General features: G+C 50.6%; 1 protein-coding gene across 2 annotated transcripts in view; it reads right to left on the bottom strand.

Moving 5' to 3' along the window:
- BAZ1B (bromodomain adjacent to zinc finger domain 1B) overlaps positions 1–717 on the bottom strand; it is an 82,318-nt gene extending 81,601 nt beyond the window's left edge. For both annotated transcript variants that reach the window (XM_054560416.2, XM_009242720.4), the window contains exon 1: positions 223–717. In XM_054560416.2, coding sequence (XP_054416391.1) covers positions 223–329 — 107 coding nt within the window. In that variant the 5' untranslated portion in view covers positions 330–717. The remainder of the gene's footprint in view (positions 1–222) is intronic.
- Between the last annotated feature and the right edge of the window lie 13,956 nt (positions 718–14,673).

Here is a 14,673-nt window from a genome sequence, read left to right as displayed (position 1 = left end):
GGGCGGCCGAAGCGGGCCCTTCTCCCTCCAGGGCCGGTGCGCGCCCCCCGCCGGATCCCCGGGAAGGATCGGCGGGCGCAGGCTGAGACTCAGCCTCCAGGCCCGCGAGCGGCCGGGGCGCGCTGACAGCTGCCCCCGGCGGGGGATGCGCGGCTGACCTGGTCTCGCGAGCCCCAGGCCCTACCCCGGCCCAGCCCGGCCCGCGCGGCTGAAAAAGGATACTCCCGGGTGCGGAAGGCCTCCTGAGTGTGCGGGATGGTGAAGAGCGGCTCCTCTCCGGGCAGCGGCTTCACCAGCGGGAAGGGCTTGCGGCCCAGGAGCGGCGCCATCGCGGCGGCGGCGGTGGGGACTGGCGGCTGCTGGGGCCGGCCCCGCGGCGCAGCACTAGGCCCCGCGGCCCGGAGCGAGCGCCAGGCGCCCGGGGGTGGGGTGGGGGAGGGGAGGGGTGAGAGGGCGGCGCGAACTCCGGCTCCCTCACCGCCGGCGCGGCCGCGCGACAATCATGGAGCGGAACGCCGCGGCGCAGAGCTCCCGCGCACACCGCCGCGCCTCCCAGGAGCCCCCCGCCGACCTCCGCTTCGGGTCCCGGCGGCCGGCAGTCACGACTCCTCCTCAGCAGCACGGGAGGAAATTATTGAAAAATGGCGGGAGATTCCCCTCCTCCCCCCGGCCCGGCCACCGCACACACTAACTTGCTCCCCCGTGGCGCCGGTGGCGAATGCTCCAATAGGCGGAGAGCTGGTCACCGCTCACGGCCTATTGGCTCGGAGGAGCTGCCGCTCCGCGCCTGGGTCCCGCCCCCCTGCCCCTGTCGCGTAGTTGGGTTGCAGCGCACTAGAGGGCAGTCTGAAGAGGTGAAAGGTCACGTTATGTAAGCGCCCGTGATAGGCGTGCGGGCCTCCGACGGCAGAGTTAAAAGTGGGGGACATTGGGGAATGGAGAGGACGAGAACTCCAAGAGGTCAAGCCGGAGAAGCCCCTCGCATATACAGATACTGCGCCATCTGTCACCGACGGCGACACCGACATCCGGGCACCACTGTCCGTGTGGTGCGCCGGGGGAGAGGGTGAGCGCGCGGCCAGGGGCTTTGTCTTTCCTCTTGGGCTCCGCCCCCTTCTTAAAGGCGCCGTGCTCGGCCACGCCCGGGGATGCGCGGGTGGGGCTGGGCTCCAGGGAGGGGTTGGCGGGAAGTGGCCCCGGGAGCTTCCCCTAGCAAAGGTTCTGCGTAAGGACAACTTGGGGGCCAGCTTTGCTCACCCCAGAGTTAACTTCTGGGCGAGAGTGTGGTTGAGATCTGGGTAGAAGTATACTGCTTGTTTCTAGGGGCTGGCTGGAAAGTAGACTATAAAAGCTTCTTTGGAGAAATAGATTAAAAGACGTACTTAGTTTTTTGTTTTTTGATTTTTGTTTTTTTTGAGACGGAGTCTCGCACTGTCGCCCAGGCTGGAGGGCAATGGCGCGATATCGGCTCACCGCAACCTCCGCCTCCCGGGTTCAAGAGATTCTCCTGCCTCAGCCTCCCGAGTAGCTGGAATTACTGGCGTGCACCACCACGCCCGGCCAATTTTGTATTATTAGTAGAGAGGGGGCTTCTCCTTGTTGATCAGGCTGGTCTCAAACTCCCGACCTCAGGTAATCCGACCGCCTCGACCTCCCAAGATTTTTTTTTTTTTTTTTGAGACGGAGTTTCACTCTTGTTGCCCAGGCTGGAGTGCAATGGTGCAATCTCAGCTCACTGCAACCTCTCCTCCCGGGTTCAAGCTATTCTCTTGCCTCGGCCTCCCGAGTAGCTGGGACTACAGGCGCGCGCCACCACAGCCGGCTATTTTTTGTATTTTGTAGAGACGGGGTTTCACCATGTTGGTCAGGCTGGTCTCGGACTCCTGATCTCAGGTGATCCACCCGCCTCGGCCTCCCAAAGTGTTGGGATTACAGGCGTGAGCCACCACGCCCGGCCAGAACTGTGACTCTGGCTTTTTTTTTTTTTTTTCTCCCATGATACTCGGCACCTGGCTCGGAACATTGTAGGTGCTAGTGAATACTATTTGAATGAATTGGATCTACCTTTTATTTTTTATTTTTTTTTGTAGAGACAGGGTCTTACTTTATTGCCCAGACTGGTCTCGAACTCTTGGCCTCAAGCAGTTCTCCCGCCTCTGCCTCCCAAAGCGTTGGGATTAGGCGTGAGCCACTGTGGCCAGCCAGGATGTCTCTTTAATAGGTACATCTACGCCGGGCGCAGTGGCTCACCCCTGTAATCCCAGCACTTTGGGAGGCCGAGGCGGGGGGATCACGGGGTCAGGAGATTGAGACCATACTGGCTAACACGGTGAAACCCCGTCTCTACTAAAAATACAAAAAATTAGCCAGGCGTGGTGGCGGGCGCCTGTAGTTCCAGCTACTCGGGAAGCTTAGGCAGAATGGCATGAACCCGGAAGGCGGAGCTTGGAGTGAGCGGAGATCGTGCCACTACACTCCAGCCTGGGCGACAGAGCGAGACTCTGTCTCGGGGGGGGGGGGAAATAAAATAGGTACGTCTGGTTGGGCACGATGGCTCACGCCTGTAATCCCAGCATTTTGGGAGGCTGAGGCGGGCGGATCATCTGAGCTTGGGAGTTCGAAACCAGCCTGACCAACATGGAGAAACCCTGTCTCTACTAAAAATAGAAAATTAGCCGGGCGTGGTGGCGCATGCCTGTAATCCCAGCTATTCGGGAGGCTGAGGCAGCTTGAATCCGAGAGGTGGTGGTTGCGGTGAGCCCAGTTTGTGCCATTGCGCTCCAGCCTGGGCAACAAGAGCAAAACTCCATCTCAAAAATTATAATAATAATCACAGTTATATACAAAGTGCAGAATAAGAAAATAGCATTAACTATTTTAATGCTATTAAATGGGGAGCATTTCAGTTGCTTCTCCAAACAGACAACACCCACATCCAGAATTTGTTTGGCTTTCCAGTACAATCAAAAACACACTCATTAAGTTCTCTCTCTATTAAACTGTCTCTCTTAGTTTAAAGAACTTCACTGGCCCCAGTCTGTACCTTCCCAGCCTGTCCTTCAACGGTGCTAGACTGCAAGGTGTCTCTAAATGCAGCCTCCTAATGCCAGACCTCTATCTTCTTTTCTTCTCACCTCAAGGATATCTTATCCCCACTAGGAGGTCTAGGTCAAAAGCTACCTCTGTGAAGTTTCCTCTGATCACCTAGCAGAAAAGATCTCAGCTCCTTTTCCTTGAGGCAGTAGACTTTTCTCCCAAGAACAGTAGGAGAAGCCTTCCCAGAGCACGTGGCATTTGAGTTAATTGCGAAAAGAAAAGAGTTCTCTAGACAGAGAAAGGAGGGACGAACATACTAGACAGAACAGCAGAGTGAAGGCTGGAAGTTCAAGATCATGTACCCCAAATGTGAGGATTTGAGGCAGAATATATCAGATGAGAATGGTAAAGGAAGTGACCATCCTGATATAGTCTGTAATGGCTGAATCGGAGTGACTACTTAGAAGGGAATTACAGGGCCGGGCATGGTGGCTCACACCTGTAATCTCAGCACTTTGGGAGGCTGAGGAGAGAGGATACCTTGCGGCCAGGAGTTTCAGACAAGTCTAGGCAACATGGCAAAACCCTGTCTCTGCTAAAAATACAAAAATTAGCCGGCCGTGGTGGTGCATACCTGTAATCTCAGCTACTTGGGAGTCTGAGGCGGGAGAATTGCTTGAACCCGGAAGGCAGAGATTACAGTGAGCCAAGATGGTGCCCAGCCTGGGCGACAAAGCGAAATTCCATCTCAAAAAAAAAAAAAAAGAAAAAGAAAACAATTTGATATTTCAGAACAGCATCTCACTTTGCACATGTCAACTGGGCACCATAATCATTTCAGCGCTTGGGTCTGCTGTGGGCTAGAATCCATTAGTGGTATTGGTGAAGATGGGATCTGAGATGGGAGAATCGGCGATGGGCTTGGTTTCAGCCATGTGAACTCCAGGTACCCTGGAGAGCCATCCAGAACACAGCCAGAAATTCTGAGGGAGGAAGTGGGAGCTGGAGGTGGGGCTTGGTGGTCACAGTACAGAAACTTGAGCTTCAGGAACCATATAGAGCTTATGAAGAGACCCCAAATAAAGAACAGTGCTCACCTTGGGGAAATGGATTTATGGTTTTTGCGTTTTGTCTCGTTTTGAGACAAGATCTTGCACTGTCGCCCAGGCTGGAGTGAGTGCAGTGGGGGATCATAGCTCACTGCAACCTCGACCTCCTGGACTCAAGATCCTCCCACCTCAGCCTCCAGAGTAGCTGGCACTACAGGCACGCACCACCATGTCCTGCTAAGTATTTTCTTTTTTGTAGAGACGGTGACGGGGATGGGGTCTCACTGTGTTGCCCAGGCTGGCTCAATCCCCTGGCCTCAAGGTTTCCTCCCTCCTCAGCCTGTCAAAGTGCTGGGATTACAGGCATAAGCCACCACACCAGGCCTGGAATTACAATTTTTTTTCTTTTCTTTTTTTTCACCCCTCCTTTTTCACTGGAATTACAATTGATGTGATTTTCTTCTTTATATTTTCTATATTTTATGATTATGTTTTTATAATGACGACATTGTTAGTTTCTTTTTGAGACAGGGTCTCACTCTGTTGCCCAGGCTGGAGTGCAGTTGCACAATCTCAACTCACTGCAACGTCCGCCTCCCAGGCTCAACTGGTCCTCCCACCTCAGCCTCCCAAGTAGCTGGGACCACAGGCACGAAACACCATGCCCAGCTCTTTTTTTGTATTTTTGGCAGAGACAGGGTCTCACCATGTTGCCCAGGATGGTCTCAAATTCCTGAGCTCAAATGATCCACCCACCTAGGCCTCCCAAACTGCCAGGATTACAAGCGTGAGCCACCACTCCTGGCTCTTTTTCTTTCTTTCTTTCTTTAAATACATTTTAAAAACTATTTTAGGCCGGGCAGGGGTGGCTCACGCCTGTAATCCCAGCACTTTGGGAGGCTGAGGCGGGCAGATCACGAGGTCAGGAGCTGGAGACCAGCCCGGCCAATGTGGTGAAACCCTGTCTGGCTCTACTAAAAATATAAAAATTTAGCTGGGTGTGGTGGTGCGTGCCTGTAGTCCCAGCTGCTCAGGAGACTGAGGCAGGAGAATCGCTTGAACCCAGAAGGCGGAGGTTGCAATGAGCCGAGATCACGCCACTGCACTCCAGCCTGGGCGACAGAGTGAGACTGCATCTTAAAAAAAAAAACAAACAAAAAATATTTTAATAGAGACACGTCTCACTATGTATTGCCTGGGCTATTCTCAAACTCCTGCCTCCTGGGCTCAAATGATCCTCTCACTTTGGCCTCCCAAAGTGCTGGAATTACAGTCAAGAGCCACCGCACCTGGCCCTGGTTTTATTTCTCTTAATGGCTTCGCCTTCCTCTTTAGCCCACAGGCTCAGCCTTTGACCTCTCTCTTGAGCTCCGCAGCCTCAGGGGCAACTAGATAACATCAATTCTAGCAGCCTAAAATCTTAAACTGTTTCCCCTTCCTGTCTTTCCACAGCACCTGCTTCAGGCCTTTATTATTTCTGCCCAAAATTGCTATGATATTGACTCGTTGCTTAAAAAAATGTTTTCAGTTGCATTCAAATTATGTATTATCATGGTAAAATGAAAACAGTTCCAAAAAGAAACATATATCAGTGTGCAGATGGATGGATTTTTAAAAAACATAAAAACATAGTTCCAAAGAAAATCAAATACTCCTACAAAAAGCAGCCCAGCCACACTTCTCTAACCACTTCCTGCTCCCCTTGGGCATCCATTTCCAACTCCTTAAACATTTCCTCTAGTCTTTAGCTCTATATTTTTAATAATTCATATGCTGCTATTTTCAGTTTCAGTCTTTTCTTTTTCCTTTTTTTTTGAGACAGGGTCTCGCTGTGTCACCCAGGCTGGAGTGCAGTGGTGTGATCAAAGCTCACTGCAGCCTCGAAGTCCCTTTCTCAAGCAGTCCTCCCGCCTCAGCCTCTAGAGTAGCTGGGACCACAGGCATGTGCCCCCCAGTTGATTTTTGTATCTTTTTTTGTTTTTTTGAGACGGAGTCTCGCTCTGTTGCCCAGGCTGGAGTGCAGTGGTGCAATCTTGGCTCACTGCAACCTCCACCTCCCGGGCTCAAGCGATTCTCCTGCCTCAGCCTCCCAAGTAGCTGGGATTACAGGCTCCTTCCACCACCCCTGGCTAATTTTTGTTTTTTTAGTAGAGACAGGATTGCACCATGTTGGCCAGGCTGGTCTCAAACTCTTGACCTCAAGTGATCCACCTGCCTCGGCCTCCCAAATTGCTGGGATTACAGGCATGAGCCACCGCACCCAGCCTAATTTTTGTATCTTTTGTAGAGACAGGGTCTTGCTCGCTGTGTTGCCCAGGCTGGTCCTGAACTCCTGAGCTCAAACGATCCGCCCACCTCGGCCTTCCAAAGTGCTGGGATTACAGGCGTGAGCCACCGTGCCTGGCCTAGTTTTTCAGTTATAAATATTAGCCATTGACTTTCTTCAGTGGAAGATGAGAACTTAGCCCCACAAACACCACGCACATATGCAAACATATTCCCAAAAGAATTATATTGCAATTGGCTAAATCAGCATGCAGCGTATAACTTATGATTATGCATTATTCACAGATGATTCATGTGGTAAACTCATTACATTTCCTTTCTTTTGTTGTCTCTGGATGACTTCAGTCTGTTTTTACTTCGTTTTCTCTGGACCTATCTCTGCTCTGTCCCCAGACTGACAGAACTGTAACTCTTCTCTCAATATATGCAAACACATCCGGCAGGCACTGTCCTTCCCATCTGTCTCCCTGCCTCCCCTCTCTTTCCTCTCCATGGTATCCAGCACACCGTGGCACTCTAATGTTTACAGCTTCCAATGGATGGCTCCTTAAAGCAAACAGAATTAAACCAAACTGTGGCCTAACCTTCGAGGCCCTCCACAATCCATCCGCCATCTTGGTACTTCTTCCCTCAAACTACTTATGCTATCAAAACCTAGATTTATCCAGGGGTTTTTTTTTTTTTTTTTTTTTTTTTTTTTTTTGCCATGGAGTCTCACTGTATTACCCAGGCTGGAGTGCAGTGGCGCAATATTGCCTCACTGCAATCTTGCAACCTCTGCCACCCAGGTTCAACCGATTCTCCTGCCTCAGCCTCCCAAGTAGCTGGGATTACAGGTGCCTGCCACCACGCCTGGCTACTTTTGTATTTTTAGTAGAGACGGGGTTTCACCATCTTGGCCAGGCTGGTCTTGAACTCCTGACCTCGTGATCCACCCACCTCAGCCTCCCAAAGTGCTGGGATTACAGGCGTGAGCCACTGCGCCCAGCTGGTTTTTTTGTTTCTTTTTTTTTGAGATGGAGTTTCACTCTTGTTGCCCAGGCTGGAATGCAATGGCCCAATCTCTGCTCACCGCAACCTCCGCCTCCCGGGTTCAAGCACTTCTCCTGCCTCAGCCTCCAGAGTAGCTGGGATTACAGGCATGCACCACTATGCTCAGCTAATTTTGTATTTTTAGTAGAGACGGGGTTCCTCCATGTTGGTCAGGCTGGTCTCAAACTCCCAACCTCAGGTGATCCGCCTGCCTCGGCCTCCCAAAATGCTGGGATTACAGGCGTGAGCCACCACGCCCGGCCAGTTTTTTTGTTTTGTTTTGTTTTGTTTTTTGTTTTTTGTTTTTTTTTGAGATGGAGTTTCCATATTGTTGCCGAGGCTGGAGCGCAATGGCCCAATCTCAGCTCACCGCAACCTCCGTCTCCCAGGTTCAAGCAATTCACCTGGCTCAGCCTCCCGAGTAGCTGGGATTAATGGTGCCTGCCACCATGTCTGGCTAATTTTTTGTATTTTTTTTTTTTAGTAGAGACAGGGTTTCACGATGTTGGCCAGGATGGTCTCCAACTCCTGACCTCAGGCAGTATGCCCGCCTCGGCCTCCCAAAGTGCTGGGATTACAGTTGTGAGCCACTGCACTGGCCTATCTAGGTTTTAAAATACTACGCCAGCCAGGTATGGTGGCTGTTGCATGTAATCCCAGCACCTTGGGAGGCTGAAGCAGGAGGATTGCATGAGCCCTGAAGTTTGAGACCAGCCTGGGCAATATAGTAACATCCTGTCTCTACAAATAATTTTTAAAAGTTACCCAGGCATGGTGGCATGTACCTGTAGCCCCAGCTACTCAGGAGGCTGAGGTGGGAAGATCACTTGAGCCTGGGAGGTCAAGGCTGCAGTGAGCTGTGATTGCCCCCCTGTCCTCTAGCCTGGACTACAGAGTAGGACCCTGTCTCAAAATATGAAAAAAATTAAAAAGATTCCCCCCTAAAAAGATCCAGGGCTCCTTAAAAAAGGGCTGGGGCTGGACAAGTCCGGGGCCAGGCACAGTGGCTCACGCCTGTAATCCCAGCACTTTGGGAGGCCAAGGTGGGTGGATCACCTGAGGTCAGGAGTTCAAGGCCAGCCTGGTCAACATGGTAAAAACCCGTCTCTACTAAAAATACAAAAATTAGCTGGGTGTGGTGGTGCATGCCTGTAATCCCAGCTGCTTGGGAGGCTGAGGCAGGAGAATTGCTTGAACCAGGGAGGTGGAGGTTGAAGTGAGCCGAGCCTGGGTGGCAAAGTGAGACTCTGTCCCAAAAAAAAAAAAAAGAAAGTGAGTCTGGAACATTTCGTACCTGACAGTAAGGCTCTGCTGAAATCATGATGCAGAAATGTCAAAGGGCAAGGCGCTAACTGGCCCGATCTGGAACAATTTGGACATTTATTTTATTTTATTTTATTTATCTATTTAGAGACAGAGTCTCACCGTGTCACCAAGGCTGGAGTGCAGTGGCATGATCTCGGTTCACTGCAACCTCCACCTCCTGGGTTCAAGCGATTCTCTTGCCTCAGCCTCCCAAGTAGCTGGGATTACAGGCATGCGCCACCACGCCCGACTAATTTTTGTATTTTTTGTAGAGATGGGGTTTTGCCATGTTGTCTAGGCTGGTCTCGAACTCCTGAACTCAAGCAATCCACCCACCTCGGTCTCCCAAAGTGTTGGGATTACAGGCATGAGACACCATGCATGGCCGTTAAATTTCTTGGGTGTGATTTGGTAGTCTAGTTGTGTTAGGGAACGTCTTTGTTCTTGGGAGATAGAAGCTCAAGTATTTAGGGGTAAAATGTCTTAGTCCATTTGTGCAGCTCTACCTAAATCCCTGAGACTGGGTAATGTACAAGGAACACAGATTTATTTGGCCACAGTTCTGGAGACTGGGTAGTCCAAGATCAAGGTGCAGGTTTCGTTATCTGGTGAGGGCTGCTCTCTGCTTCCAACATGGTGCCTTGATGTTGCAATCTCCTTGTGGGGAGGAAACTGTATCTTCACATGGCAGAAGGCAGAAGGGCTAGAGAGCCGAACACTGCTGAAATCTTTTATAAGGGCCTTACTCCCATTCATGATGGAGAAGCCCCATGGCCTAATCACCTCTTAAAAGCCCCACCTTTTGGCCGGGCGCAGTGGCTCACGCCTGTAATCCCAGCCCTTTGGGAGGCCAAGGCAGGCAGATCACAAGGTCAGGAGATCAGGACCATCCTGGCTAACACGGTGAAACCTTGTCCCTACTAAAAATATGAAAAATTAGCCAGGCATGGTGGCAGGAGCCTGTAGTCCCAGCTACTCCGGAGGCTGAGGCAAGAGAATGGTGTGAACCTGGGAGGCAGAGCTTGCAGTGAGCCAAGATCATGCCACTGCACTCCAGCCTGGGCGACATAGCCAGACCCGTCTCAAAAAAAAAAAAAAAAAGCCCCACCTCTTAATACGATCACAGTGGCAACACCTGAATTTTGGAGAGGACACATTCAAACCATAGCAGTGTCATAATGTTGCAACCTATTTTCAAGTAATTCAGCCAAAAAGCTGGGGGGAAAAATGTCTGTAGGCCGAGCACAATGGCTCATGCCTGTAATCCCAGCACTTTGGGAGGCAGAGGTGGGAGGATTGCTTGAACCCAGGAGTTTGAGACCAGCTTGGGCAAAATAGTGAGATCTCATCTCTACAAAGAAAAAATTTTTGGCCTGACGTGGTGGCTTACGCCTGTAATCCCAGCACTTTGGGAGGCCGAGGCAGGTGAATCACCTAAGGTCAGGAGTTCGAGACCAGGCTGAACAACATGGCAAATCCCCGTCTCTACTAAAAATACAAAATTAGCTACGCATGGTGGCGCATGCCTGTAATCCCAGCTACAGGAGGCTGAGGCAGGAGAATCACTTGAACCCGGGAGTTGGAGGTTGCAGTGAGCCAAGATTCCGCCATTATACTCCAGCCTGGACAAGAGCAAAACTCCATCTCAAAGGAAAAAAGAAAAGAAAGATCTCGTATCCAAATTTCTCAAGGCCCAACTCAAACACCACCTATTCTATAAACTTTTTTTTTTTTTAAGATGTCTCACTCTGTCGTCCAGGCTGGAGTGCAGTGGCGCGATCTCAGCTCACTGCAACCTCCACATCTCAGGTTCAAGTGATTCTCCTGCCTCAGCCTCTGGAGTAGCTGGGACTACAGGTGCCCACCATGCCCGGCTAATTTTTGTGTTTTTAGTACAGATGGGGTTTCGCCATGTTGGCCAGGCTGGTCTCAAATTCCTCACCTCAGGTGATCTGCCTGCCTTGGCCTCCCAAAGTGTTGGCATTACAGGCGTGAGTCACCACACCCGGCTCTATAAACTTTCTATGATCTCAAAGCCTCCAAGATTCTTCTCCAGACCCTAATGGTATTCAACCTTCACCACCCCTCATGGTTCCTACTTCTCCACCTTCTCTGCTGCATCAGACCATAAGCTCCTTAAAGGCAGTGACCATGTGTTTACCAGTTGTACTTTACAAAGAACCTACCAAGATTATGTTTGCAACAAATACAGTTGTCCCTCAGTATCCACAAATTCAACTGGTAGTGGATCAAAAATACTGGATTCAAGAGATGCAGAACATGGCCTACTGTGGGACTTGAGCATCTGCAGGTTTTGGTATCCACCAGGGTCCTGGAACCAACCCCTCCAGATACCAAGGGACAACTGTATTTGTAAAATATTTTTATTTATTTATTTTTTTGAGACAGAGTGTTGCTCTGTCGCCCAGGCCGGAGTGCAGTGGCACGATCTCGGCTCACTGCAACCTCCATCTCCGGGGCTCAAGCTGGGATTACAGGTGTGTGCCACCACACCCGGCTGATTTTTGTATTTTTAGTAGACGGGGTTTCACCATGTTGGCCAGGCTGGTCTCGAACTCCAGGCTTCAAGTGATCCATCTGCTTCAGTCTCCCAAAGTGCTGGGATTACAGGCATGAGCCACTACGCCTGGCCAATATTTTTATTTTTTAATAAGACAAGGTCTCTTTCTGTTGCCCAGGCTGGAGCGCAGTGGTGCAATCATGGCTCACTGCAGCCTCAACCTCCAGGGCTCAGGCAATCCTCCTGCTTCAGCCTCCAGAGTACATGGGTCCAGAGGTGTTCACCACCACACTCAGCTAACTAAAAAAAAAAAAAATTATTTGTAGAGATGGAGTCTCCCTTTGTTGCTGAGGCTGGTCTCAAACTCCTGGACTCAAGCAATCCTCCACCTCAGCCTCCCAAAGTGTTGGGATTACAGGCATGAGCTACTGCACCCAGCCCATTATACTTTCCTTTGTTTAAACACATTAGAACAGTTATGTTGGCCAGGCATGGTGGCTCACGGCTGTAATCCCAGCACTTTGGGAAATGGAAACCGAGGTGGGTCCAGCCTGGGCAACATAGTGAGACCTTGTCTTTACAAAAAAAAAGGGTCGAGCGCAGTGGCTCATGACTGTAATCTCAGCACTTTGGGAGGCTGAGGTGGGTGGATCACGAGATTGGGAGTTCGAGAACAGCCTGGCTAAGATGGTGAAACGCCATCTCTACTAAAAATACAAAAATTAGCCAGGCACAGTGGCAGGCGCCTGTTATCCCGGCTACTCAGGAGGCCGAGGCAGGAGAATTGCTTGAATCTGGGAGGCAGAGGTTGCAGTGAGCCAAGATCACGCCACTGCACTCTAGCCCGGGTGACAGAGCAACACTCTGTCGCAAAAAAACAAAAAAAAATACGTATTTTATGTACCACATACAATTACATTATCTGTAAAATTCATTTGACAATTTGATTTTTTATGTCTCTTTTTTTGAGACTCCCTCTGTCGCCCAGGCTAGAGTGCAGTGTCATGATCACGGCTCACTACAGCCTTGACCTCCTGGGCTCAAGAGATCCGCCCACCTCAGCCGCCGAGCAGGGGATGCTACAGGCATGCACCAACATGCCCAGCTAATTTTTGTTTTTGTTTTAGAGATGAGGTTTCACCATGTTGCCCAGGCTGGTCTCGAACTTCTGGGCTCAAGCGATCCTCCCAAAGTGCTGGGATTACAGGCATGAGCCACTGTACCTGGCTGTTACATTTTTTAAAGATTATTATTATTTATTTTTTTAGAGACAGAGTTTCGCCCTGTCGCCCAGGCTGGAGTGTAATGGCGCAATCTCGGCTCCCTGCAACCTCCACCTCCCGGGTTCAAGTGATTCTTGTACCTCAGCCTCCCGAGTAGCTGGAATTAGACATGCGCCAGAACGCCCGGCTAATTTTTTGTATCTTTAGTAGAGATGGGGTTTCACCACGCTGGTCAGGCTGATCTCAAACTCCTGACCTCGTGATCCGCCCGCCTCAGCCTCCCAAAGTGCTGGGATTACAGGTGTGAGCCACCATGCCCGGCCTACATTTTTGTATTTGTTAATGAGACAGGGTCTTGCCATGTTGCCCAGGCTCGTCTCAACTCCTAGGCTCAGGCAATCTTCCTGCCTTAGCCTTCCAAAGTGCTGGGATTACAGGCCACTGTGCCCAGCCATATATATATATATGTGTGTGTGTGTGTGTAATATATATATATATATATATATTTTTTTTTTTTTTTTTTTTTTTTTTTGAGATGGAGTCTTGCTCTGTCACCCAGGCTAGAGTGCAGTGGCGCGATCTCGGCTCACCGCAAGCTCCGCCTCCCAGGTTCACACCATTCTCTTGCCTCAGCCTCCCGAGTAGCTGGGATTACAGGTGTGAGCCACCACGCCCAGCCCCAGCCCTATTTATATTTTTTAAGAAAAGATAAAACAGGGGCTGGGTGCGGTGGCTCACGCCTGTAATCACAGCACTTTGGGAGGCCAAGGCAGGTGGATCATGAGGTCAGGAGATTGAGACCATCCTGGCTAACACAGTGAAACCCTGTCTCTACTAAAAATACAAAAAATTAGCTGGGCCTGGTGGCGGGCGCCAGTAGTCCCAGCTACTTGGGAGGCTGAGGCAGGAGAATGGTGTGAACCCGGGAGGCGGAGCTTGCGGTGAGCCGAGATCCCGCCACTGCCAGCCTGGGTGACAGAGTGAGACTCCGTCTCAAAAAAAAAAAAAAAAACAGAACAGTAGAACTTGGATTATAGTCTCATCCATGACACCTGGAGCCCCTGTGCGAAATGAAGGGAATCACTCTGGGAAATAAACAGATCTGTGGCTGCCAGGGCCCGAGGGGAGGGGCAGAGATGGTGAATGATGCTAACTGGACATGAGGTTTCCATTTGGGGTAATAAAAAAGTTTGGAGCTGGACTGTGAGGACTGCCCAGCACTGTGAATGTACTCAGTACTCAGTACCACTGAAATGCACACTTGACAATGGTGATAAAAGTAACTCTTGGCCAGGTGCAGTGGCTCACACCTGTAATCCCAGCACTTTGGGAGCCTAGGGTTCGAAACCAGCCTGGCCAACATGGTGAAACCCCGCCTCTACTAAAATTACAAGAATTAGTCGGACCTGGTGATGCATGTCTGTAATCCCAGCTACTTGGGAGGCAGAGGTTGCAGTGAGCCGAGAACACACTACTGCACTCCAGCCTGCTGGGTGACAGAGCGAGACTCTGTCTCAAAAAACAAACAAACAAAAAAAAACCTTTTATGTTTTCCACAAGGGGGAAAAAAAAAGAACTCATGAATCCCTCCGAACTACCTGTGGAAAACACATCCATGGGCTGCATTTTGTGTACACAGGGATGGAATTTGGTTTTGTTTTTTGAAATGGAGTCTTGCTCCGTCACCCAGGCTAGAGTGCAGTGGCGCAGTCTTGGCTCACTGCAACCTCCACCTCCCAGGTTCAAGCAATGCTCATCTCAGCCTCCCAAGTAGCTGGGACTAAAGGTGCCTGCCACCATGCCTGGCTAATTTTTTGTATTTTTAGTAGAGATGGGGGTTTCATTTTGCTGGTCAGGCTGGTCTCGAACTCCTGAGCTCAGGTGATCCACCCACCTCGGCCTCCCAAAGTGCTAAGATTACAGGTGTGAGCCACCGCACCTGGCCTGGTTGTTATGTTTTGATTTAAAAATATTGTTTAAATAGAGATAGGGTCTTGCTATGTTGCCTAGGCTGGTCTCAAACTCCTAGCCTCAAGTGATCCCCCTGCCTTGGCCTCCCAAAGTGCTGGGATAAGAAGTATGAGCCACTGCGCCCAGCGAGAAGCATAATTTGAACTACGTGACAGCTTCAAAGGGAGGTTGGAAATCACTGTCATGAAGTCCACACTGTGGGAGTGAAAGGATGGGCAGGCCCAGCCCACAGTGACCCCACAGGCACTCA

Source organism: Pongo abelii, chromosome 6 (assembly GCF_028885655.2).
Source record: "Pongo abelii isolate AG06213 chromosome 6, NHGRI_mPonAbe1-v2.0_pri, whole genome shotgun sequence".
Taxonomy (NCBI): domain Eukaryota; kingdom Metazoa; phylum Chordata; class Mammalia; order Primates; family Hominidae; genus Pongo; species Pongo abelii.
Note: the sequence above shows the minus strand (reverse complement) of the source record. Positions and strands in the feature narration are given on the sequence as shown.